General features: G+C 36.6%; 2 protein-coding genes across 3 annotated transcripts in view; one reads left to right on the forward strand and one right to left on the reverse strand.

Annotated features, from left to right (window-relative positions):
- PDSS2 (decaprenyl diphosphate synthase subunit 2) overlaps positions 1-24,945 on the reverse strand; it is a 263,309-nt gene that overhangs the window by 46,891 nt on the left and 191,473 nt on the right. For both annotated transcript variants that reach the window (XM_081296557.1, XM_081296558.1), the window contains 2 exons: positions 2,464-2,637; positions 561-692 (listed from right to left, as the gene is read on the reverse strand). In XM_081296557.1, the coding sequence (XP_081152683.1) occupies positions 561-692; positions 2,464-2,637 (306 nt within the window). The remainder of the gene's footprint in view (positions 1-560; positions 693-2,463; positions 2,638-24,945) is intronic.
- On the forward strand, positions 13,198-13,896 carry LOC308650040 (cyclin-dependent kinases regulatory subunit 2). Its single transcript, XM_081295959.1, has one exon. It carries the CDS (start codon positions 13,287-13,289, stop codon positions 13,524-13,526), a length of 240 nt encoding a protein of 79 aa, XP_081152085.1. The 5' UTR covers positions 13,198-13,286; the 3' UTR covers positions 13,527-13,896.

Raw genomic sequence — 24,945 nt, forward strand, 5'->3', positions numbered from 1 at the left:
AAAAAATTTCCTCATATTTGACATCCTCAGACCCTCCCAAAATGTATGAAATTTACCTAATTCAAATGCCTTTACCCTTCCCACTTCATCATGCTGTTTTTTCTTTGATAATGCCTTAGAACAAGTGTTCAGGGTCCAAGTTTGTTTTAAAATAACCCAATGAGCTGACAGACGGAGCTCCTGGAATTCTGCAGCTTGCGCTAGAGTCCACAGATGGGAAATTGCTGTCAGCTAAAGGGTGGTGCTATTACCATAGCCCGATTTCTGAAGCCTTTAGAAAAAAATATCCCCTGCGTTAATTAGCATTCGCCATAGGCACTAGTGTTGTACTGCAGTACTGGAAGAACTCAGATAATAAGAGAACACAAGAGTGCAGTCTCTAACTTTTAACTAATATTTTACCTTTTAAAAATGTAGATTATAAAGAAAGAGTTTTGTCTGTTAAATAAATATGCTCCTTTATGGCTGATCTATACCCTTAAATCATCGTGAAATAGACATTATGTTCTAAAATCAACTAAGTACTAACAGTACCTAAAATAGGAAAAATCTTACTTTACCTCTTCGATCTGCTTAATCCACAAATCTCTTCCAAGAAACTCCTGATGTAAAACTACTGGAGCTGAGTTTAGATGAAAAGTCACACAGTCACTGGTCTTTTCTTTAATAAAAGGCTGGAGGTCAGAATTTATCTAAAAGGAGTAGTTAAAATAGTTCTATCAGTAAAATGTATATATAATAGTATGTTTTAGTCATACTCAGAAAGCACCAGTAATGCAGTAAAATAAAGTTTTAAGATGCACATTAGTAAGCTTTAATAAGCAAAAGAACATTTTGGATTATTAACATTAACCTTTACAATTCTTTAGAATTAATTAATTTTCTCCATTAATACTTTTTTTTTTTTTTTTTTTTTGGTGGTGCTGGGGATCAAACCCAGGGCCTTCGCATGGTGTGTCCATGCTCTACCATTGAACTACATCCTAAGTCCCGTTCATTTTTTCCTTTTTTGTCTCAGTCTCCCTTGCAGCTGGTTTTCAGGTGTGCATCATTACACCCAGTCTTATTTCTTTTTTATTTGGTAGCAACCTTTATTTTAATTAAATTAAAAGGAAGGATTTAGATAAAGGTTTAATAAATATAATTATTTAATAAATTACATTTAATAAAATATGCAAAAAACCTCATCTGGAAGATATATATATATATATATATATATATATATATATATATATATATATATATATATATATTTTCCCCCTCCCTTTTATGAGCTATTTAACACCTAAAAATATATACTAAATGAAAATTTTAAATCATTCATATATATGAAAGAAAAATAGCTAGTTTTAGGCTATTTGAGATATATATATATATATATATATATATATATATATATATATATATGCCATTTAAGAGAATCAGCAGTTAAAATTGAAGCTTTCAGTTTTATTCAGCATATTTTATAACTTCCCATAATTTATTTTACATAAGGAGCTATCATGCAATGGTATCAAAAATAACAAATATCGGGCTGGGATTGTGGCTCAGCGGTAGAGCGCTCGCCTCGTACCGGCGGGACCCGGGTTAGATCCTCAGCACTTCATAAAAATAAAGGCATTGTGTTGTGTCCATCTACACCTAAAAAAAAAAAAAATATTTCTTAAAAACAAACAAACAAACAAATATTCTCCCATCTGTCAATGGGAATATTATATGTTATTTAATAATTTTAAGAGTTCTCTCAAGAACCCTTTCAGCTGGGCACAGTGGCACATGCCTGTAAAATCCCAGTGGCTTGGGAGGCTGAGGCAGGAGATCACAGGTTCAAAGCCAGCCTTAGTGAAAGTGAGGTGCTAAGCAACTCAGTGAGACCCTGTCTCTAAATAAAATACAAAAATAGGACTGGGGATGTGGCTCAGTGGTCGAGTGCCCCTAAATTCAATCTCTAGTCCCGCCTGTCCCCCTCCCCCCCCAAAAGAAAACCCTTTCAGGTGGAAAGAAAAGACAAACATCAAAAATATGGCCTTTGGAAGGCTGAAACAGAAGGATTGCAAATTCAAGGCTAACCTCAGCAACTTAGCAAGACCCTAAACAACTTAGTGAGACTATTTCAAAATAAAAAAATAAAAAGGGTTGGGGATATAGCTAAGTGGTAAACTGTCCCTGGATTAAATCCCCAGTACTAAACAAAAAACAAAAACAAAAACAAAACAAAACAAAAAACACCAAACAAAAAATAAACAAACAACATGGCTTAAGTAAACTGTGGACTTCTGTCAAAATTATATAGTACTTAACAATCATACTGTTTATACTATACAATCACCATCTATGACTGACAGATTTTGAGCATACAAACATCTTTTGACATATAAAAGTAGCTTATTAAATGGCAAAAGGTTTTTTTGTATATCACTTTAGCTACTTAAGTATGGCAAAAGATAAAGGGTGTGCAAATACCTTATGACTCATGGCCATGTGCTTCCCATACTGAAATGCCATATCCTGAACCTCAGCATCATGCTTTGCTAATTCCATCGCAGCTTGGCAGCTCTTTGCTAGTAAGGCACCATGGGAGAGAAAAGTCTGCTCCTTCCAAGTTGATATTCCAATATCATCTGTGATATAATTTTCCTAAAATGTAACAAAAAACAAGATTAAAAGCATTTTAGGAGTAACTTAATTGTTTCTGTTTTTGATGAATAAAAGAGTTAGGAAAAGAGCTATTCAAAACTGGCGAATGCAACAAAACAGAACTAAAAGATGCCAAATCTTGATTTTATAGTGTCTCACTAAGTTGCTTAGGGCCTCACTCATTTTCTGAGGTTGGCCTTGAACTTGCCTTCTCATGCCACAGTTTCCTGAGTTGATGGGATTATAAGTATGAGCCACCACGACTGGCCTGAGAATGTATTTTAATATATGAAAAGTTAATATGTAGTAGTATGTAAACCACAGTATTTTTCCATTCACACTAAAGAGGCACTTGATAAAATTCAACTCCTATTCTTACCCACTAAATAAAATACGAAATAGGACTGGGGATATGGCTCAGTAGTCGAGTGCTCCTGAGTTCAATCCCTAGTACTGGGGATTTAATCCAGGGGGTGCGAAAAACGAGTAAAGTAGGAACTGATGTGTATTTCTTTTAACATGATGGGGATTGTGTGTGCGTGGGTGTATAAGCCCCAAACCAGCAAATACTTATGGGGAAATAGGAGCCTTCCTCACTAACATCAGGAATAAGACAGAGATGCACAACACAGCTGCTGTTTAACAATGTAATGAAAGAGACAGAGAAAGACAGATGTATAAAGATTAGCAGGGAAGAATTTATTGCTATTTGAAGACAATATAAACTGCAATGGGAAAACCGAAAGGCTCAACTAAAAAACTACTACAAACAAGATAATTGAGTAAGAGAGCAGTGTTAAAGTTAATAATTTGTAATTAACATAATAAGTGTATTAACCATAGATTTCATACATAAAAACTAATCAGAGAGTATTATAAACGGTATCTTCTCTTCCATTATACAAAAAGAAAGATTAAAAAGCTGGGAATAAACTTAAAATGTACAAAATTGTTATGAAGAAAATGTTACAATACTGCTGAAGGAACAAAAGTGACTTGAGCTAGGTGCTGTGACATGTACCTGTAATTCCAGCTAGAGGCTAAGACAGGAGAATTGCAAGTTCAAGGCCAACCTCAGCAACTTAGAGACCCTGTCTCAATAAAAAAAAGGGGAGGGGCAGGGGTACAGGGATATACTTCAGTGGTAAAATGCCAAGTTCAATCTCCAGTACTTGGAGTGGGGAAAGTAACTTGAATGACTGTAAAGACATATGATATTCAAAGACAGTAAGAGCTAACTAACCACATAGTTCTCCAATGAAACTAACAATCTCCACAACACCCCAAATCAGGCAAGTTGATTCTAAAGTTCATGTAGAAAAAAATAAACAAAATGGCAGGGAAAACCTTGAGAACAGAAGAGCAAGGTACTGTATGTATGCATGGGGGAAGGGTGGAAAGGAAGAGCAAATTTTGTCTAGTCCTACCAGATACTGTGACATACTAAAAACCTTCTGTAATTTAAAAAACATGTACTTTTTAGACACACAGACAATGGAACAAAATAGAAGCTTCAGAAAGCAACCAAATTATATATAGGAATTCACTATATTTTAGGGAAAAGTTGGACTTCTCAGTAAATGGGTGGGGTAGGTATCATTTACTATAAAAAGCTATCTGGAAAAAATAAAGTCTAATCTGCATTTTATACCATTTACTAGGATAAACTCCAAATGGCAAAACCAAAACCAAACAAACAACTATACAACCTTCTGCAAGGTTAGAAGATTATCAAAGAAACAGCCGATAAATCTCCCTCCTTCATAAAGATGTCCACACTCTTATCCCTGGTACCTAGGAATGTTCTTGTACATGGCTAAAGGGACATTGCAGATGTGATTAGATTCAGGATAAGGATTTAAATTCAGGATTTTGAGATGGAAAATTAACTGAGTGGGTGAAATACAATCACAAGATCAATATAAGAAGGAGGCATCAGAGTCAGAATAATATTAGGTGACATAATGAAAGGAAGGAGACTGATAGATGCTATGTTGCTGGATCCAAAGACGGAGGATGGGAACATGGGCCAAGGAATGAAGGTTGAAACTAGAAAAGGCAAGGAAATGGGTTTCTCCAAGAGCCTCCAGGACAGCAACCATGTCATCATCTTGATTTTGTGGCTTCTGACCAATAAACAGTGTCCAATTCCCCAAAGCTTCACTCTGTGTAAGTAAGATCGCGAATAAATAGGCCTCTCAAATATGGTTGGTGGAATTGGAGACTAGATGGAAATTTTCTATTGAAGTGATAAATTATTTTCCCTGTAACCTACATTCAGGAATTAATCTTACAGATCACACATATGTGAAATGGAACATGCACAAGCGCCATGGTGACTTTTTAAAAATACAATTCAAAACCACCCTGGCCTCCAGGATGTTTCTCAAGCACTGCAGGCATTTCATCTGTAAGAAGGCCTTTACACTTGCTGTTCTCTCTGGCAGACACTGTCCCCTGACGTTTACATGGCTAAATTCCCCTCATTGATTTCTGGTGTCTTTTCAAAATTCTATTCATTTTTAATGATCTACCTCTCTCCCACATTATTTCCTATTTCCTTACTCTGTTTGAACATGTTTTCTTTGATACTACTGGACCTTTCATAAATTTATTTGTTTACTGGTTTATTGTCTGTCTCTTCCACTAGAATATAAGCTCCATGAAAATAAGGATCTTGCTTTGTCAACTGAATCAAGGATATAAATATGGATAGATATCAACACCTAATATAGTATGTTAGGTACGCAATGAATATTTACTGAATCTTTTATCTTTGTTTCGATGTCTTTCTTTCTCTCCCTCTTTTCAATTTCCTTTACTCTCTCTCCCATCCCCCCAACTGTTTTTTTTTTTTTTTTTTGAGACATTGGGGATTGAACCCAGGGTGGTGCTACTACTAAGCTACTGAGCTATAACCCAAGCCCTTTTTGTCTTTTATTTTGAAAAAGGGTCTTACTCAGTTGAGCAGGCTGGTCTCAAATTTGTAATCTTCCTGACTCAGCCTCCTGAATTGCTATGATTACAGGTGTGTGCTCCCATGCCAACTTTCCTTTATCCTGCCTAATTTGGTCATAATGAAGAATTGAAATAATTCTCCTTTGGGCTGGGATGTAGCTCAGTGGCAAAGCGTCTGCCTTGCATTCACAAAGCCCGGGTTCGACCCCCAGTTCCAAAAAAAAAAAAAAAAAAAAGACCAAAAAAGGAACACCACCAAAAAAAAAAATAAGATTAAAACAACAACAACAACAAAAAACAACCCTTAGGGGCTGGGAATGTGGCTCAAGCAGTAGCGCGCTCACCTCACATGCGTGCAGCCCGGGTTCGATCCTCAGCACCACATACAAAAGATGTTGTGTCCGCCGATAACTAAAAAAAAATAAATATTAAAAAATTCTCTCTCGCTCGCTCTCTTAAAAAAAAAAGATATATTTTAAAAAAAAGAAATAATTCTCCTTTAATGTCTCACTCCTACTCATAGAATCAAGATAAACGTCATAGCACTACATTTAAGGTCTTCCTTTTTTTCCCCCTGTTTGTTACCGGGGATTGAACCCAGGGGAGCTTAACCATTGAGCCACATCCCCAGCCCTCTTTTTAAAATTAAATTATTTATTTATTCTAAGTTGTTATATATGATGGCAGAATGCAATTCATTTCATATTACACATTTAGAGCACAATTTTTCAAGTCACTGATTGTACACAAAGTATTTCCACACCATTTGTGTCTTCATACATGTACTTAAGGTTAATGATGTCTAACTCATTCCACCATCATTCCTACTACCTTACCCCCTGCCTTCCCTTCCCTCCCCTTTGACCTATCAAAAGTTTCTTCATTCCTCCCTTGCTCCCCCCCCCCATATCGCCATTATGAGTCAGCATCCTCATATTAAAGGAAACTTTGGTTTTCTGGGATTGGCTTGCTTCACTTAGCATTGTATTCTCCAACTTCATCCATTTACCTGCAAATGCCATGATTTTATTCTCTTTTAATGCTGAGTAATGTTCTATTGTGTATATATACACAAAAGTTTCCCTATCCATTCATCTATTGAAAGGCATCTAGGTTGGTTCCACAGTTTATCTATTGTGAATTGTGCTGCTATAAACAGCTCTGTCGCTGTAGTATGCTGTTTTTAAGTCATTCCCTAGCCCTCTTTTATATTTTATTTAGAAACAAGGTCTTGCTGAGTTGCTTAGGGCCTCACAAAGTTCTGAGGCTGGCTTTGAATTCACCATCCTTCTGACTCTGTCTCCCAAGTCACTGGGATTCTAGGCGTAAGCTCCCACGCTTGGCTTAAGGCCTTCCTTTTGAGTTAGCAAGCAGTAATTCTTGGTTCCATCTCCTATCCAAAATATTCCCTATTTCATTCACACAGGACAATTGGTTGTTTCTGAAGTAGAATATATACTTTCGCATTTGTACAAATTTTAAAATATCATTCTCTACAAAGGAAATATCATTTCCTCACATTCTTTGCCAGGAAATTGAATCAATTCAGTACAAATATAATTTCTTTGAGGAATATAAAATATCAAAATATATCCACAAATATTTTTTTCTTTTGATGAATATTACCTGAGTTATATTTTAACAGAGTACTTAATTCTCTTCAAATTTTATAATTGCTTACACAGCTGTTTCTCCAAAGGCTAGTCTTAGTCATCTTTTATTATTTTATTTACTAAAGTTATATTTATTTCAATAAATGTTTGCTGAATGAATAGAACCCAGTTTACCTATTGTAGTTATTTTTAAAATTCTTTTTAGTTCTTGATGGACCTTTCTTTAATTTATCTATATGCAGTGCTGAGAATCTAACCCAGTGCCCCACATATGCTAGGCATGCACACTACTACTGAGTTATAATCCCAGCCCATTCTGTAGTAGTTTTTAAGTAGCTGTTTATCTTTTTTTAATTTTAAAAGCTGATGGGTAGACATATTCAGACAATGGCATGCTATTCAGCAATAAAAAGAATGGAGCTACCATTACATGCTATTCCATGGATGAATCTCAAAAGCACTATGTTAAGTGAAAAAAGTCAGACACAAGAGACCTGTATATTTTACATGATTCCATTTATATGAAATGTAGGTTAGTGGTTGTCCGGGGCTGGAGGTTGGGGACCATAAACGGGCATGAGAAACCATATAGAAGTATGTGTGAAAAGTGTTCTAAACTGGCTTATGGTGATGGTCATATCACTTTTTAGTTACTCAAAAATTATGGAATTATATGTTGGAAGTTGGTGAATTTTATATGCAAAAGGCATCTCAATAAAGCTTAAAGAAAAAAGGTAGGGCTGGGGATTTGGCTCAGTGGTAGAGTGCTTGCCTAACACATGTGAGGCACTGGGTCAATTCTCAGCACTATATATGAATAAATAAAATAAAAATCCATCAATGATTAATAAAAATATTTAAAAAGAATTAATGGAGATAATATTTTCCATTTCTTGTTCTAAAATAGTTAATTTAACTTTTAAAAAATTTACATGATCATCATTTAACTTAATGATTGGTATATCAACTTCATTTATTCATACACAAACATTAAGGTTCTATCATGAGTCGGGATCTTTGTAAAATAATTTAGATATGAAGATTAATAGTCTATCTTCAAGAAGCTCACAGTTCAAGGACAGATTGTATATATATATATACATATATATATATGTATATATATACCTACATATTGATATGTAGAAATAAATATACAAATGTAGATATCCTCATATAGGATATATAGATAATTCCATTTCAGAACAATAATTGCAGGATCTCTGATGAGCAAAGATTCAGTTTTGTTCATTATATATTTCTTACAGGAATTTAGAGATTTTATTTCATAATTTTCACACTTTAAATTATGCAAGTAACACATGATCACAGAAAAAAATTAAGAAATTCAGAAACCAAGAAACAATTTATAGTTCCCTGAAATCTACTGCCACCAGTTAATTGCACCATAAGTTAATAATTCTGTTCCTAAGTTAATCTGAAATGTTATTCCCTGAACATTAAGTTATTACCTATTGTGAACTTGGTTATTAATGAAACAAAATCCCCCTATTCATTTCTACCAGCTTGTCATGTATATACTAAGAGAACATGCTCTGTTCTTTTAGGAACAAAGGGAAAGTTAATGTACAATGTAAAATATGGAGATAAGATAACCACATCTATACCAGACTTTTTACTCTCCAGATATATAGAATTGAATTGAATGAATAATCAGAGTGAATGAGATTTAAATATGCATACAGCATCAAGTTATATAGATGCAGTTTTTGTTGTTGTTTTGGTACTAGGGATTGAATTCAGGGGTGCTTTACCACTGAATCACATCCCCAGCCCTTTTTATTTTTTGAGACAGGGTCTCATTAAGTTGTTTAGGGTCTCACTAAATTCATGAGGATAGACTTGAACTTACAATCCTCCTGCCTCAGTCCCCCAATTCTCTAGGATACATGCAGTTTTTACTGAAAATTTATTATATATTAAAAGATGATATAGTTATGAATATTTAGTTTTGACTTATTTCCTTATTTTCAGGAAGGTAAGTCAATATACTTATTGAATGACTATCAGAACGTCAATAATTTAGAAAAATAAAGGTCTCATGACTTTTTTGCTCAAGTAAAGCAGGTTCAAATATGGGAAAAAACCCATAAACCTGAAGTTTATAAGATGATGTTTGCCCAAGAGGGTGGCATTGGTGGTATCACTCAGATGTAACATGCTACTTTGCTATTTTATTGCCTGACAAACACATACTTTGAGTTGCTTTTTTCCTGGTGTTGATGCATTTGTATGTATTCATAGGAGACCAAAGTACATTTGTGAAAGTGGCTGTTTAGGATTAAAGGTCAGGTCCATGGCCACAGAATAAAGGCAAACTAATTGGCCTGGGAAGATATCAAAGCTAACAAGAACCTGTCGGGCCAAATTGCTCCCTTTCACATGATCAGAAGAGAAGAGTTTTGGAACTCAGCAGCTAGTTATCCATGGAGATAAAAGTACTTTTAGAAAAGTATGCAGAGGCTGGGGATGTGCTCAGTGTTGGAGCACATGCTAAGCACGTGTGATCATGTTGATCCCAACACCACACACACATATACACGCAATGCAAATATTTCTTGTTTCCCTGCTCTCTACTTCAGGTTCATACTCTGGGCCACTGCCTTTATAAATGTAATCTGAATTTGGGCTGGATAAGTGACTAGATCTCACTAATGCCACATTTCATTATTTTTATTTTCTTGATGCTGGGAATAAAACCAGGGACTTATGCATGCTAGGCAAGTGCTCTACCACTGAGCTATACATCCATTGCCCTCACACATTTCACCATTTCAAATGTTTTCTTTAAACTGTTCTTTTCAAATATTTTCAGAAGACAGCCAAAACAGTCTTTTTATGTATATACATAAATTATTTATACATATATTAAAATTATATACATATAGCACACTATATTTTGTGTATGTATAATATACATAGATATAAATATACATATATAAAATCATATAAAATATTTATATAATTATATATATATAATTTTCATATATAAAAATTTATTAAAACCTTTTACAAGCTGGGCTTGGTGGTGCACACTCGTAATCCCAGCAGTTCGGAAGCCCAGGAGGCTGAGGCAGGAAGATCACAAGTTCAAAGCCAGCCTCAGCAATGGCAAGGTGCTAAGCAACTGAAACCCTGTCTTTAAATAAAATACAAAATAGAGCTGGGGATATGGCTCAGTGGTTGAGAGTTCCTAAGTTCAATCCCTGGAACCCCCCCTCAAAAAAAAATACCCAAAGCCAACCTCAGCAAAGGTGAGATCCGAAGCAACTCAGTGAGACCCTCTTTCTAAAAAAATACAAAAGAGGGTTGGGGATGTTGCTCAGTGGTTAGTGCTTTTGAGTTCAATCCCCAGTATCCCCCCACAAAACAACAAAAACTATCCTTTTACATATATAAAATTATGTATATACACACGTATATACATGTATATAGTCTTTATACATGTATATATAAAATTAAAATAAAAATTAATTTTATATATACATAAAGATTATATAATATATATACATATATAAATAAATAAATCAAGCATAGGAAGCTTTCAATAAATCTCTACAATTAGGGATTAGAAGGAAGAAGAATGGAATCTAATATTTCCTGAGAGCTAATTACATGAGGACACTTTTGCATTATTTATCATATCAGCCCTCAAAAATCTTAAGCATCATCATTCCCATTTAATAGATAAGGAGGTTAAGGAGGTCAAGAATGTAGTTTGATCAAGATCAGACAGTACTATTAAGTAGCAGAGATGAGTCTCAGATGTACAGCAATTGGATTCTATTGCTTAACACAGAAATATATACAATGCTTAATATTTTTATGGTTTAAGAGTAGGTTGTGTTAAAGAGGAAATGACATATCTCATCAACACATCAAAAAGGCATTCAAACCTGTAAATTAAACCTTTCAATAATATTCATTGAAGAGACACGGGCATACAAGTAAAAAGAAACAGTAGGTAAATATGTTTTCAGGAATCCAGAGGGAGAGGGAAAAATATAGTATTTTAACAATATCATCTAATAGGATGAAATAATTTGCTTTGATTTATATTGCAATCAAATAGGAGATAATAAAATAACAATCTGGAAGCTTTACACCCATGTAAATCATGGGGGAAGAAAGCTAGTAAGATTTACTAAAGGCTCTTTTTAAATGTTTCTATTCAAGGAATAGAGCTGTTAAAAATTTTACTCGAGAGTTAGACAGAAGGGTTGACAAGGAATTTAAAATGTAAGAACTCCTTGGTCTAGCGCTGGGCCCCTTCCTTCCCTCTCTACCAGTCAGTTCTTGTTAAGCTACTTCGGGAACAAGCATGCTGAAGAGGAGGGGTCTGGATGGAGAAAGGAATCCTATTTTACAGTAAGAAATCTTACCACCAGTAGGTGCTACGCCTGGGATGGGGGGAGGTTTGAAAGCTACAGGGCAGCAGATATTTCTGGGACAGATTGTACAGTAGGGGCAGAGGGAAATCTGAGTAACTCTTTGAGATAAACTAACTGGACAGCACTAAAGAGAAATAGTCTGTTTGAAAATGCACAGTGTAGGTTGGTGCTTGACATAACGTGGGAATGTACAATCGATGAAGTTCACTAATTTTTGTGCATATTTAGTACATACCAGACACTATGGATTTAAGAATTAAGCATTACTTTTTGATACTAGGATAAGTTCAGCAGGGGATTATAAAGCAAATGGGTATATGAAAAGTCCAGAGAAAGGGTTAAAAGAGGCTTTAGTGATGACTCTTAACTGAGTCTGTTTCTGAATAATAAACTGGAATTGGCTAGGAAGATAATACAGGGGATGATTTTGAGGCATCAATACTAGCCTATATTGTTGAAATATATAGTGGGAGATGTAGGTAAAGAAAGCCAGTGGGGTGTAAGAGGCCCTGAGCTTTGGATCATATCAATTAGGTACTGTGAACTGTTTTCAGTAGGAAACGACATGATCACATGTACAATTTAGATGGGTCGAGTAGGAATGAGGTTAACATGGTAGCCAGCGGGGACTGAGTGCAAGAGCAATATGCACTGCTCAAAAAGTGAAACAAGATCCCTCCTTACTGTGGACAGGACAGTTGCTTATCCAGGATTCTCCACCACTTCACTAACAAAATCCTTATTTTATTAGTTATTATTTTATTATTCACTGTTCCTACCAAATATTAATTTAGAAATGGGTGTATGGTAAATCTAGCCATTGAGATATGAAAGAAATCTACCAGAAAGTTTCAAGAGACCCAGGTAGAAATGAGAACTGTCTCTTCTGGAGATTGCATAATCTTAATCAGACATACTGAGGGCCATTGAGGCTAAACTGCCACCAGCCTGATAATAAATATGACATTAAAGACATCAAAGAGATAGAAAAGAATCTTGATACTATCAAATTGGCATGTAAACCATTCTGCATGTTCAGTAACAGTAAAATATATTTTCTTACTTTTGTGTTAATTTTACTGAGTTTTCAATTTTTTTTTGCTCCTGAAAACACTTAAATGAATTCACTTCCTAAGATGAAAAGGTTTACACTACAGGAAGTCTGTACATGGTAACATTAACAAACTACTAAAACATTTTAGGAAGAATTTTTTCACCACAGTGTATTAGTTACCTGTTGATCTATAATAACCCCCCTCCCCACTTGTTGTATTAAAACAACATTTATGGGCTGGGGTTGTAGCTCAGTGATACAGCACATGCCTCACATGCATGAGGTACTGGGTTCAATCTTCAGCACCACATAAAAATAAATAAATAAAGATATTGTATTGTTTCCATCTTCAACTAAAGAAATAGTTTTTAAAAATTTGTTATTTGGGGCTGGGGATGTGGCTCAGGCGGTAGCGCGCTCGCCTGGCATGCGTGCGGCCTGGGTTCGATCCTCAGCACCACATACCAGCAAAGATGTTGTGTCCGCCGAGAACTAAAAAATAAATATTAAAAATTCTCTCGGTTTCAGTCGAGTCGTTGCCCTGGCCTGAAACGGACGTGCGTTCCGCTTCGCCCGTTCTGCAGTCCGGTTTCCGCCCCGCTGCGCGCCGGCAGTATGGCCCATAAGCAGATCTACTACTCAGACAAGTACTTCGACGAGCACTATGAGTACCGGCATGTCATGTTACCCAGAGAACTTTCCAAACAAGTACCCAAAACTCATCTAATGTCTGAAGAGGAGTGGAGGAGACTTGGTGTCCAACAGAGTCTAGGCTGGGTTCATTACATGATTCATGAGCCAGAACCCCATATTCTTCTCTTTAGACGACCTCTTCCAAAAGAGCAACAAAAATGAGCAACAAAAATGAAATCTATCTGGAATCATCAATTAAATCTTTCGCAAATTTAATGTATATGTGTATATAAGGTAGTATTCAGTGAATACTTGAAAAATGTACAAATCATTCATCCTTACCTGTGCATGAGCTGTATTCTTCACAGCAACAGAGCTCAGTTAAATGCAACTGCAAGTAGCTTATTGTAAGGTGTTTAAGATAAAATTTCTTCTAGTCAGTTTTTCTCTTAATATAAGTGCCTGTTTGACATTACCTGTTACTTTTGTTAAATAAAGTTTGTATGTTGCATTTACCACCGTTTGAAGTTACGGAGGTATATTTTTTACATTTAATTTGTGACTCTTGATATTTTCACTTTATAATTTTAACCCTGAGGAAATAAACTTATATGAAAGAAATGTCAAAAAAAATTCTCTCTCTCTCTCTCCTCTCTCACTCTCTCTTTTAAAAAAAAATTTTGTTATTTCAGTTTCTGAGGATCATTAATCCAGGAATAGCTCAGTAAGGTGGCTGTAGCTACTGTCACATGAAGGGGCTGAAGAATCTGCTTCTAAGCTCATGTAAGTGCTTGCTGGCTATAGGCTTTAGCTCCTTGCCACACAGGCCACTCTGTGGGTCTACTCACATAATCTCATAGCTAGCTTCCCTTAGTGTAAGTGACCCAAGAAGAGTAAGAGCACATACAAGAAGGAAGCTTCATAATCATTTATAAACTAATATTGGAAGTGCCATACCATCATTTCTGCTATATGCAATTGGTTGACAGATCAACCCTAGTACAATGTTGGCAGTGATCACATGAGCAATATTAAGAGGTAGGATTCATTGGTGATGATCTTAGAGGATGCTTACTTACTATAAATGGAGTCTACAATGAGAATTATTTGGTCAACAGACCTGAACATTTTAAAGTCCCTTAAAACATTCTGCCCAACTGTTTTCTAGAAAAGATCTTCTGATGTACATACTGACCAGCCAAATTTGAGACTGTCTTACCAGTGTATTTCAGGCTACAAAGATTGTAGATACAAAAGAAAATGGCATACCTAAGGCTACTAGGGCTGAATGCAGATAGCGATGGGGAGTATGTCAAGGTGAAGCTAGAGGGACACATTGGAGTCAGGCTAAAGGGTATTTTCATTCATTTCTGGGATTTTGTCCCCCCCTTCCCCAAGAGCAATGGGATGTCATTAGATGGGGGTGGGGTGGGGAGTAGAAATGGAGCATCAGTATTTTTAAATCTCTGCCAGTGTGGAGAACAGACTAGGATTAGAGGTGTATTAGTTAACTTTCCATTACCGTAAAAAATACCTGAGTAATCAATTTAAACAGAGGAATAGTTTTGGAGGTTTAATTCGATGGTTGCTTTGCCATTTTGCTTGTGCCTGTGGTAACACAGTATATCCTGGTAGGAACGTGTGGTAGAGGAAGCTTTTTACTTCATAGTGGCCAGGAAGCAAAGAGAGAGGCGGAAGAAGAGCCAGGGTCCCAATATTCCCTTGAAGGGTACACTTCAAGCAACCTAAGTCCCTTCCATTAGGCCCCATCTCCTAAAAATTTCACTACTTCCAAAAAAGCACCATGGCCTGGGGACCAAGCCTTCAATACACGGGCCTTTGGGGTACATTCAAGATCCAAACTACAGCAGGAGGACTATCTACAGGTTGGCAAATGAGGAGGTTGCTTGGAGTATCTCTGAGAAGATACCACAGGGGGGCAGCCAGCATCTAACACCAGGGTAAGCAGATGCAGAGTAAAGTCAGTTTAGCTTGTGCCACTGATGGCAGGGGAGTCAGGGCATGAACAAAGTGGTAGAGCACTTGCCTGGGCATGCATAAGGCCCTGGGATCAGTCCCTTGCACCATGAAACAAACAAACGAACAAAAAGAATTATAAAGGTACCACTCTTGACTACTGTTACAGATAAATGAGTGTGTCCCTGCCCCCACCCTCCAATTCTAATGTTGACGCCCTAATCCTCAGTGTGACTGTGTGAAGCAAGAAAGCAATTAAATGAGGTCATAAGGGTAGACCCCTGATCTAACAGGATTACTGCTCTTATCTAATGTCCTTGATTATTATTAGATACTAAGGAGCTTGCTAGTGCTTTTTGTCATGTGAGGACACAGCTAGGTGACTGTTAGCAAGTCAGAAAGAAATCCCTTACCAGAAACCAAATTGGTTAGAAACTTTCTCTTGGGAGAAAGAAAATAAATTTATTTTGGCCAGGTGTGGCAGCTCTTCTGGAGGATGATCGCAAGTTTGTGGACAGCCTGGTTAACTTAGAATTTGTCTCAAAATAAAATAAAAAGGGCTGCGCTGAGGTAGAGCACTCTCCTGGCACATGTGAGGCATTGAGTTCAATCCTCAGCACCACATAAAAATAAATAAATAAAAATAAAGGTATTGTGTCCAACTAAAAAAAAAGTACTGAGGATGTAGCTCAATGGTATAGCACTTGCCTAATATATATGAGGCCCTGGGTTCTATGACCAGCACCACAAAGAAAGGAAGGGAGGATGGAAGAAAGGAAAGATGGAAGGAAGAAAAGAAGGAATTTTATGTTGTTTATGGAAGCCAAAGTTGACTAATAAACTATCTTTTAGGATTCAATCCATGATACTTTGAAAGCATATTTATACTGTTCCTCCCCATGTCTTTTAACATGGACTTAACAACTATCATATTAATATACTGTCTTAAAATTTGTTGAAAAATCCATATTCTGGTTATCTATTTTTTACATAACAAACCATCCCAAAACTTGGTGGCATAAAACAACCACCATTTTTTTATGCTCACAGATTCTGTGGGTCAGGATTAGACAAGTCACAATGAAGATGACATATCTCTGCTCCATGATGTCTGGGGCCACAATTTGGAAGACCAGATAAGTTGGGGATGATTCAGAGAGCTGGGGATGATTTGGCTGGTTGGGATACAGAATGGCTGAATTACAGGGATCCACTTCCAGTAAGATTGCTTCTTAACCCCCACATCACTCAGGTCCATCTGGGACTGATGACTAGAGCACCTACCCACAATGTCTACATGTGGCTTCTCACAGCATGGTGGTTACTTCCAAGGGGGCGCTGTGTTTCAAGAGAGGGAATATTATAAGACACCCTTTTATGACCCAGTCTGAGAAGTCACATAACACTATTTTTGTGGTATTGTACTGGTTGAGTGCTCTTAAGCCAATTAAAATTCAAGGGAAAGGAACCCAGATTGCCACCACTGAATGGGAGACGACAGGAGGGGAGTCACTGAATTTTTAGCCCTTTTTTTTCTTAAACCAATAGAGTCTGCTTTTGAAAAGAGTGCACAGGAGCAACTGCATTCTCTGCTTCCTCTCAGTTATGCTTCCGGCAATAGTGGTGACATAGGAAATGGAGGAAGGCAGCCCCAGGGGTGAGCCTGGTAAGAAACAGAAGTATTAAAGAGGACTCCCAAATTGTTGGCTTAAAATCTGGAGGAATAGTGATACTCTTCATGAAGACAGAGAACAGTGAGTGGTTCTGGAAGACTGCATCATATATCTGGTCTTAGTTGTGCTTAGTCTGAAATGCCTGTAGACCTCCAAGTAGAAATACTGAGTAAGCAGCTATTTAGCTCTAGAACTCAGGAGTGATCTGGGATGGAGATAAAATGGGGACTCACTGGCATATAGACAGATGGTAATTGAAGGCTTGGGTTTCACTTTCTGAACAGTTTATTCTTGTCCTTTGATCAGAATGGGATTCTATTAAACAATTTACATGCTTAGCAGCGGTATTTCATCTCTCAGGCAAATAAACTGCCTTTTAAGATGTTTTGCTGTGATAGCTGACAGTGAGTGACCTAGAGTGCTTTTGAATGGTGTATAAATTCAATTTAAAGATTTAACAAAAACATACAGCAACTAGATCCACTCTAAACTGGAGGGTCTACTTAATCAAATGGGCCATTTTGCATACTAAGCTTTCTCAGTTTCCAACAGCTTTTCTTCCTTCTCAATATCTATATTGATCTTCACTATCTTTGCATTTTTAATACTTGAACATTTAACTTCTAGTATATTTGCTTCACAACACTTTTGCCACTTTTGAACCTCTTTAAGTAAAAACATTTTGTGGAATTAAAAAATTATAGTTGAGCGTGATGATGCCCATCTGTACTCCTAGCTACATGAGAGGCTGAGACAGGTGATAGCAAGTTTAAGGCCAGCCAGGGAAACTTAGTGAGACCCTGCTCAAAATAAAATAAAAACAGATGGGGATGTACCTTGTGGGTAGTTACCTAGTATGTAGGAAGCCCTGGGCTCAATTCCTAGTATTGCAAGATGATAAAAAAAGAAAAAATATATATATAATACTACTTAAATGTGTTAGTATGTGCCAGGGTTTTTTATTTTTACTTTTAAATTGTATGTATTATATAAACTTTTAAATTAATTAATTAAGTTTGGGTATTGGGGGATTAAACCCAGGAGTGCTTAACCACTGAGCCACATCCCCAGCCCTTTATCTAGAGATAGGGTCTCACTGAGTTGCTCAGTACCTCACTAAGTTAATGAGGCTGGCTTTGAACTCCTGTCTTAACTTCCAAAGCCACTGGGATTACAGGTGAGCACCACTGTGCCCAGCTCATATATACTTTTGTATGTTTGATATATTTCATAATTACAACAAACCATTTTAAAATACTCTCAATAGTATTAAAATTGGAATAAATTTGACATTTTCATTTCTAACAAATTATTTAACATTGTTTTTACCTTGTGAAAAAAGGATGCCTAGTAAAATAACAGATATTTATTATCATCATCACTACTGGCATCTTCAGAGTCTTGGATCTGTGAATGATGTAAGCTAGAACAGATGCCCAACAAACAATAAAACATGACGTGGTATGTTTTATTAGCTCATTAATACATGCCTTGGGTACAATGTAAGGGACAGGCTGTAGGTAAATGGACCAATGAAATACACCCTGGAGTGTCTTAATACTTTTATACAGCATTCACTGTCTCACTTTTAAACCTCTTAAAATATACATTTCCTTTTTAAAACAGGTTTTATGCGCATGCGCGCGCGCACACACACAATATTTTTAACTTCAAAGAAAGGAAAATAAACCTTTCTTTTTCTTTTTGGAACTGGGGATTGAACCCAGGGGAGCTTTACCACTAAGCTACATCCTAGCCTTTTAAAAAAAATGTTTATTTTGAGATAGGGTCTCACTAAGTTGCTAAGGGTCTTGCTTAGTTGCTGAAGCTAGCTTTGAACTTTTGATCCTCCTGCCTTGGTCTCCCAAGTTGCTAGAGTATGCCATCATGTGTTACAGGTGTGTGCCATCATGCCTGATTCTAAACTTTTCCTATTTCTAATCTATAAAATAAAAAGTTCAACATGAACACCTTTCCACATTGGTCAGATAAATTAGCTTCTTTTAACTCAAACACACTAATTCCCTCTGTCCAGTCAACCTCACTTGTTCTCCTTCACCCATTTTTATGGGAAGAGTTTGCAAAGCTGCTTGCAAAGAAGGCATACAGATTTGCAATGACTTTGTAGGGATTTGTGTAGATTTTTCAGAAAAGGATTAATAAACTGCAAAAACTTTTAAAAAATACTGTCATATTATAAACAGTTCTAATATGGCTTTTCTGAAACTCGCCTAAGTACTAAATTTTTGCTACGGACAGCATGGAGAGGGTTGACATTCAGGTTACTTAATGCTTTCTATCACTGGAAGGTAGGTCTTGTGTCCTCAGGCTAGAAGCCTCTGGTTAAACTCCTCAAACCAGCTCCCTAATGACAGGCTTAGCCTAGACACCCAAATCCCCACAGATGTCTAACACTGACTATGGTTTACAACTGGTAAAGCTATTCTTGAACCCAATAGCTTTATGGGCTTTGAAGCAACTGGCACATGTAGGCTGGTGGCTCCACAGCTTACTACACATCTCTGGGTTGGCACAAGAGGGTCCACTCCAGTTTATCTCATTCTTCCAGGACCTACAAGCTAGCCAGGGCATGTTTTTCTCTCAGTGATAGTAGAGACTCAAGAGGGCCTTCTACTGGCCAAAGCAATTCAAATAGCTGAGCCCAGAGTTAAAGGACATGAAAGTACATCACAGGACGCTCCCACAGCAGAAGGGCACTGCAGTTGGATGGCAAAGGATGTGGATGTGTACACCAGTTATCTACGGCTACATATCTACATAACAAATTACACCAAACTCAGTGGCCTAAAGCAACAATAAACATTTATTATGTCTCACAATTTCTGAGGATCAGGAAATCAGGAGTGGCTCGCCTACTTGTTCTAGCTTGGGATGTCTCATAAAAGATTAGAAATGTTATATTATGTGAAGAGACTAAAATGATCTGTGCAAATATCCTGTATTTCTCATTACTGCCTGTTACTTTTGAAACCATACTTTTGTGTGATGCAGTTAATTTTATGGGGGGGGGGAATGCTGTTTAGAAGTTATTTGCATCAAATAAAAGACTGTAATATGTGAAGCACAGGTTAAAAGATGGTCATCATTGACCCAATTCCACAAAACACACAGTAAGAGAGTAATAAAATACGATACATAAATTGTAAATCAATAAGTTGAGAAGTAAGATACTTGCTCAACTCCTGGGCCCTTGCCCCACACTTGTTTCCACTGCCAACAGTTGCCTCTGCTGCTTCACACCTGTTTTATATCAACCCTCTTCCAGCTGGTCTCTCTGCTTCTAATTTCTTTGGTTTCCAACTCATAGCTTTTGTAATAATTTTTTATAACAGATTTTCTTACTGAATAAGATCCCATGGTAATATCCTAATTCTTAATATTTTAAATTCAAACTCCTCAACACAAATGTTCTATCCACTGATTTATTTATCCCCTTAAAATAATCACCCTTCCCCACCAAGGCCCCAGCATCAGCTTCCATTATACTTTTGTCTGCATCTCAGCTCTCAATACACATACCTGATTGGTCTAGAAGAGCTGCTACAACATAATAGGCATTCATAGTTGAATGAACAGTCCTTGAATAGTAACAAGGTAATCTTAAAACAAAGTTATAGGCTTCTTTCTTTGCTTTGCTGGGGACAGAAGTCGGGCCTCATGCAGGCTAAGCAAGCACTCTACCACTGAGCTAGATCTCTAGCTGTTTTTATTTTGAGATAGGGTCTTGCTAAATTGCCATGGCTAGCCTCAAACTTGTAATCCTTCTGCCTCAGCATGGTGAGCAGATGGGATTACAGTTGTGCGCCACCGCACCCAGCTGGTTTCTTTCTTTAGTTTTAGTTGAGCCTATGTTCAAAGCACTTTCATGTGTGTATCACATGCGTTTTCGTAACACCTCTCTGAACTCTACTCTAACCACTTTTATGTTCATCTTCCATGTTTCACCTTTCATATTCCTTGCACAAACTATGCCAGTTCCTCTTTCAGGTCTTTGCCTCAGTTCCTTCCTCTTCCTGGAAAATTCTCCCTCCCCCATAGCTGACTGCTTTTTGTCTTTCAGATCTCAACTTAGATGTTATATCCTCAGAAAGGCCTTCCATGAACATCAAATCTAAAGTAACCCCTCCATCCTTCACTACCATTTCTCCCTATTTAGATTTTTGCTGTGCAGTTAGTTTTTAAACTATCAGTTATTTCTCTTGTTCAGTTACTTGTGTGATCACTTACAGTTGGCTTCTTCACTGAGATAAAAGCTCCCTCAGGACACAAATACTTTGGCTCACTAAGCACTTGTACCTCTGGGGCTTGCCACACAACACAAGCTCGAAAGACAAGTTCTATGAATTAATAAACAAATCTGACTCCTCAGCCAGTGCTCAACACCAATTTCTGACCCCAATAAGCAACATTTTCTCTTGATTTATTTCTACTACAGCTTTTTAAAAAATTATTTATTCTAATTTTTTATACATGACAGCAGAATGCATTACAATTTATAGTACACATATAGAGCACAATTTTTCATGTCTCTGGTTGTACACAAAGTAGAGACATATCATTCGTGTCTTCATACATGTACTTAGGGTAATGATGTCCATCTCATTCCACCATCTTTCCTACCTCCATGCCCTCTCCCTTCCCTTTCCTCCGCTTTGCCCTATTTAAAGTTCCTCCATTCCTCCCATGCACCCCCCCCCCCATATGGGTCAGCATCCACATATCAGAAAACATTCGGCATTTGGTTTTTTAGGATTGGCTTACTTCACTTAGCATAATATTCTCTAACTCCATCCATTTACCTGCAAATGCCATGATTTTATTCTCTTTTAATGCTGAGTAATATTCCACTGTGTATATATATAACATTTTCTTTATCCATTCATCTACTGAAGGGCATCTAGGTTGGTTCCACAATTTAGCTATCTACTACAGCTTCTAAGACTCCACTTATAAACTATCTCCTCCAGAAGTCCCTCTGAAACATGGTGAATCCTTAATGTTGCACTTTCTCCTTCATATATAGCCTACACCATATAATTTACTATGTGGTCTTATGGGTGTTCTCCAGTAGTTTCTTATGCATGTTTTTCTTCTGAACTGTACATATAACCAGATGATTGAGGGCATCTCTGAGTTTAAAAAAAATTTTTTTAATGGTATCTTTGTTTTGAATGCTTTAGGAGCACTTAGTATGTTGTTTGGAACAAAGCAGAAATGAAATATAAGTTTAGTAATATGTACTTTATTAGCACTACCTAATTTAGTTCTATGGTCAATGTAGAATTCATAATAACAATCAGAATCTAATGAAAAAATACTTTATTTAGATTTTTTATTTCAGTCTCTTTATTATATTGGAATACCAGGAGACAAAATTTTTCTGTTTTCTGAGAGATGATATCTTCACAAAAATACGAGTTATTATATATCCTTTGGTTCCTGGGCAGATAGATGCTGAGAGAACTGGCTATTTGATGTTGCAGGTAGCATTCTTACACAAAGACCCATTACATATACTTCTGTTTGCATGTGTTTTTTTGTTTTTTTTTGAGAGAGAGAGAGAGATAATTTTTAATATTTATTTACTTTTTTTTAGTTCTCGGCGGACATAATATCTTTGTTTGTATGTGGTGCTGAGGATCGAACCCGGGCCGCACACATGACAGGCGAGCTTGCTTGAGCCACATCCCCAGCCCCTGCATGTGTTTTTTAAAAAAAATTTTGTGGTGGTGGGAAATGAACTCAGGGCCTGGCACATAATGCTGGGCAACTGCTCTACCACTGAACTATACCTCTGGCTCCTGTGTTTGCTTTTTAAAAAAAATTGTATTGGGGCATTATAATTATGTATAATAATGGGATTTATTATGCCATTTTTGCACATGCACATAATTTGATTAAGCTCATTTTCTAGTACATGTTTAATTTTGAGAAAAATATTCTATACAAAAATTATCTATAGCATTAATAATCAAATAATGCAAACACAGAACACAACACATTTTTCTTTTGGTATTAGTTGAAAAGAAACAATGTCAAATTCAAAGTTCAATTACAGGAAAGCATGGTAGTTCTGACAGCCATTTCAACCTTCTTTACATATTCACCAATTTTTACCTTCCCAAATTTTTGGGTCTTTGTTTATAAAAACTTATTTACCTATCAGTCTACAAAGAACTCTTTCTGGAACTCTTGACTCTTTCATCTGGAGAATCTGACAGCACTCCAACATTAATCTGACCTTAAACTAATCCACATTTCTCTAAAAGTATCATCTTTTTTTTTTTTTTTTACACAATACCTTCATTTTATTTATTTATTCTTATGTGGTGCTGAGGTTCGAACCCAGGGCCTCGCATGTGCCAGGTGAGCACTTGACTGCTGAGCCACAACCCCAGCCCTAAAAGCTATCATCTTTTATGGCAACTTTATCATCATGTTTTTCAGGTCAACTAGGTAAAAAACATTGATGTCATTTTTGATTTTTCACTTTGGCTGAAGTAGCCAACAGACACAATAAATAAACACTTAGAGTACAGCAACACAAAGGCACCATAAAATTTACAGAGAGAAAATTTTATATTTGTTAAAAACCAAAACCAAACAAACTAGATAAAATATATGAAACAAGAGTCATAAGACATTTAAAATATGGCAATGAAAGATAGTAGTCTTTGAGAAATGGGAAATAAATGAGGTCTCACAAATGTTTTTCAGCTTATTGCCTAGAGAGAATCCTAGGTCTCAGTGGAGCCTGACAGTATCCTTTAATGGAAGAGATGAACCTCCATGTCTAGACAGGTCAAAGGGATTAGAGTTAGTGGCTAGAATTCACAGTGCAGAGAACACAGTATAAACAGCTGCATAGAGAGCTCTGGATATACACAGGGTCTCCCGAAAGCCTTTAGCTGAGTATAGTCATCCCTCAGTATATGAAGTTGAGGGTCATAGGAGCTCTTGCAGATGCCCAAACCTGCAGATGCTCAAGTCTCTTATGTAAAATGGCACAACATTTGCATATAATCTACATATATCTTCTCATACACTTTAAATCATCTCAAGAATCCTTCAATACTTAATACAATGTAAATGCTGTACAAATAGTTATTATACTGTATTGTTTGAGAGAATGACATGTTCAGTACAGATGAAACTTTTTTTTTTAATTTTTAATATTTATTTTTAGTTCTCAGCGGACACAACATCTTTGTTGGTATGTGGTGCTGAGGATCGAACCCGGGCCGCACGCATGCCAGGCGAGCGCGCTACCGCTTGAGCCACATCCCCAGCCCCCAGATGAAACTTTTTTCCAAATATTTTTGATCTACAGTTAGTTGAATTCACAGGAGTGGAACTTGTGGATATGGAGGTCCAAGTGTATTACAATATATAGGCATAAAGAGACTACTAAAATCTTGGAAGATAATCACTCAGAAGGAGCAAAAGAAATAATCGCCAGAGCTCACACTTGGCTAGAAATAGTTCTGTTACACCAGAGAGGAAAAACTTAGAATTCACAGGATATCAGTAGAGTACTCAGAAAGGTTTTGCCTTAAAAGTGGAGAAATTCGCCTTAGACTAATTGCAACTCTAGTCCTGCCTAACGAGATTAAAGGTAACACTGAAAGGATTGACATATTTCCAGTAACTTGACTGCATTAATCTCAAGAATATTTAAAGAAATACAAAAATATCTAGCATGCAACAAAATACAATTCACAATGTCTGGCACTCAATCAAAAATAACCAAGCATGCAAAAAAGCAGGAAAATACAAACTATAATGAGGAGAAAAATAAGTCAATTGAAACCAACACAGACATGACACATGATATAATTAGTAGATAGGGCATTAAAACAGTTTTCATAACTATATTCCATATGGTCAAGATGCTAGAAGAGACACTGAGCATATTAAATAGAAATACAGAAGACATAAACTGGCAAATTTGGATGCACACCAATTAAAAT

The sequence above is a fragment of the Spermophilus citellus genome (genome assembly GCF_964194105.1).
Source record: "Spermophilus citellus genome assembly, chromosome: 5".
Lineage (NCBI taxonomy): Eukaryota > Metazoa > Chordata > Mammalia > Rodentia > Sciuridae > Spermophilus > Spermophilus citellus.

Coding starts and splice junctions, on each gene's coding strand:
- LOC308650040 (XM_081295959.1), top strand. CDS start 13,287: ATGGCCCATAAGCAGATCTACTACTCAGACAAGTACTTCGACGAGCAC.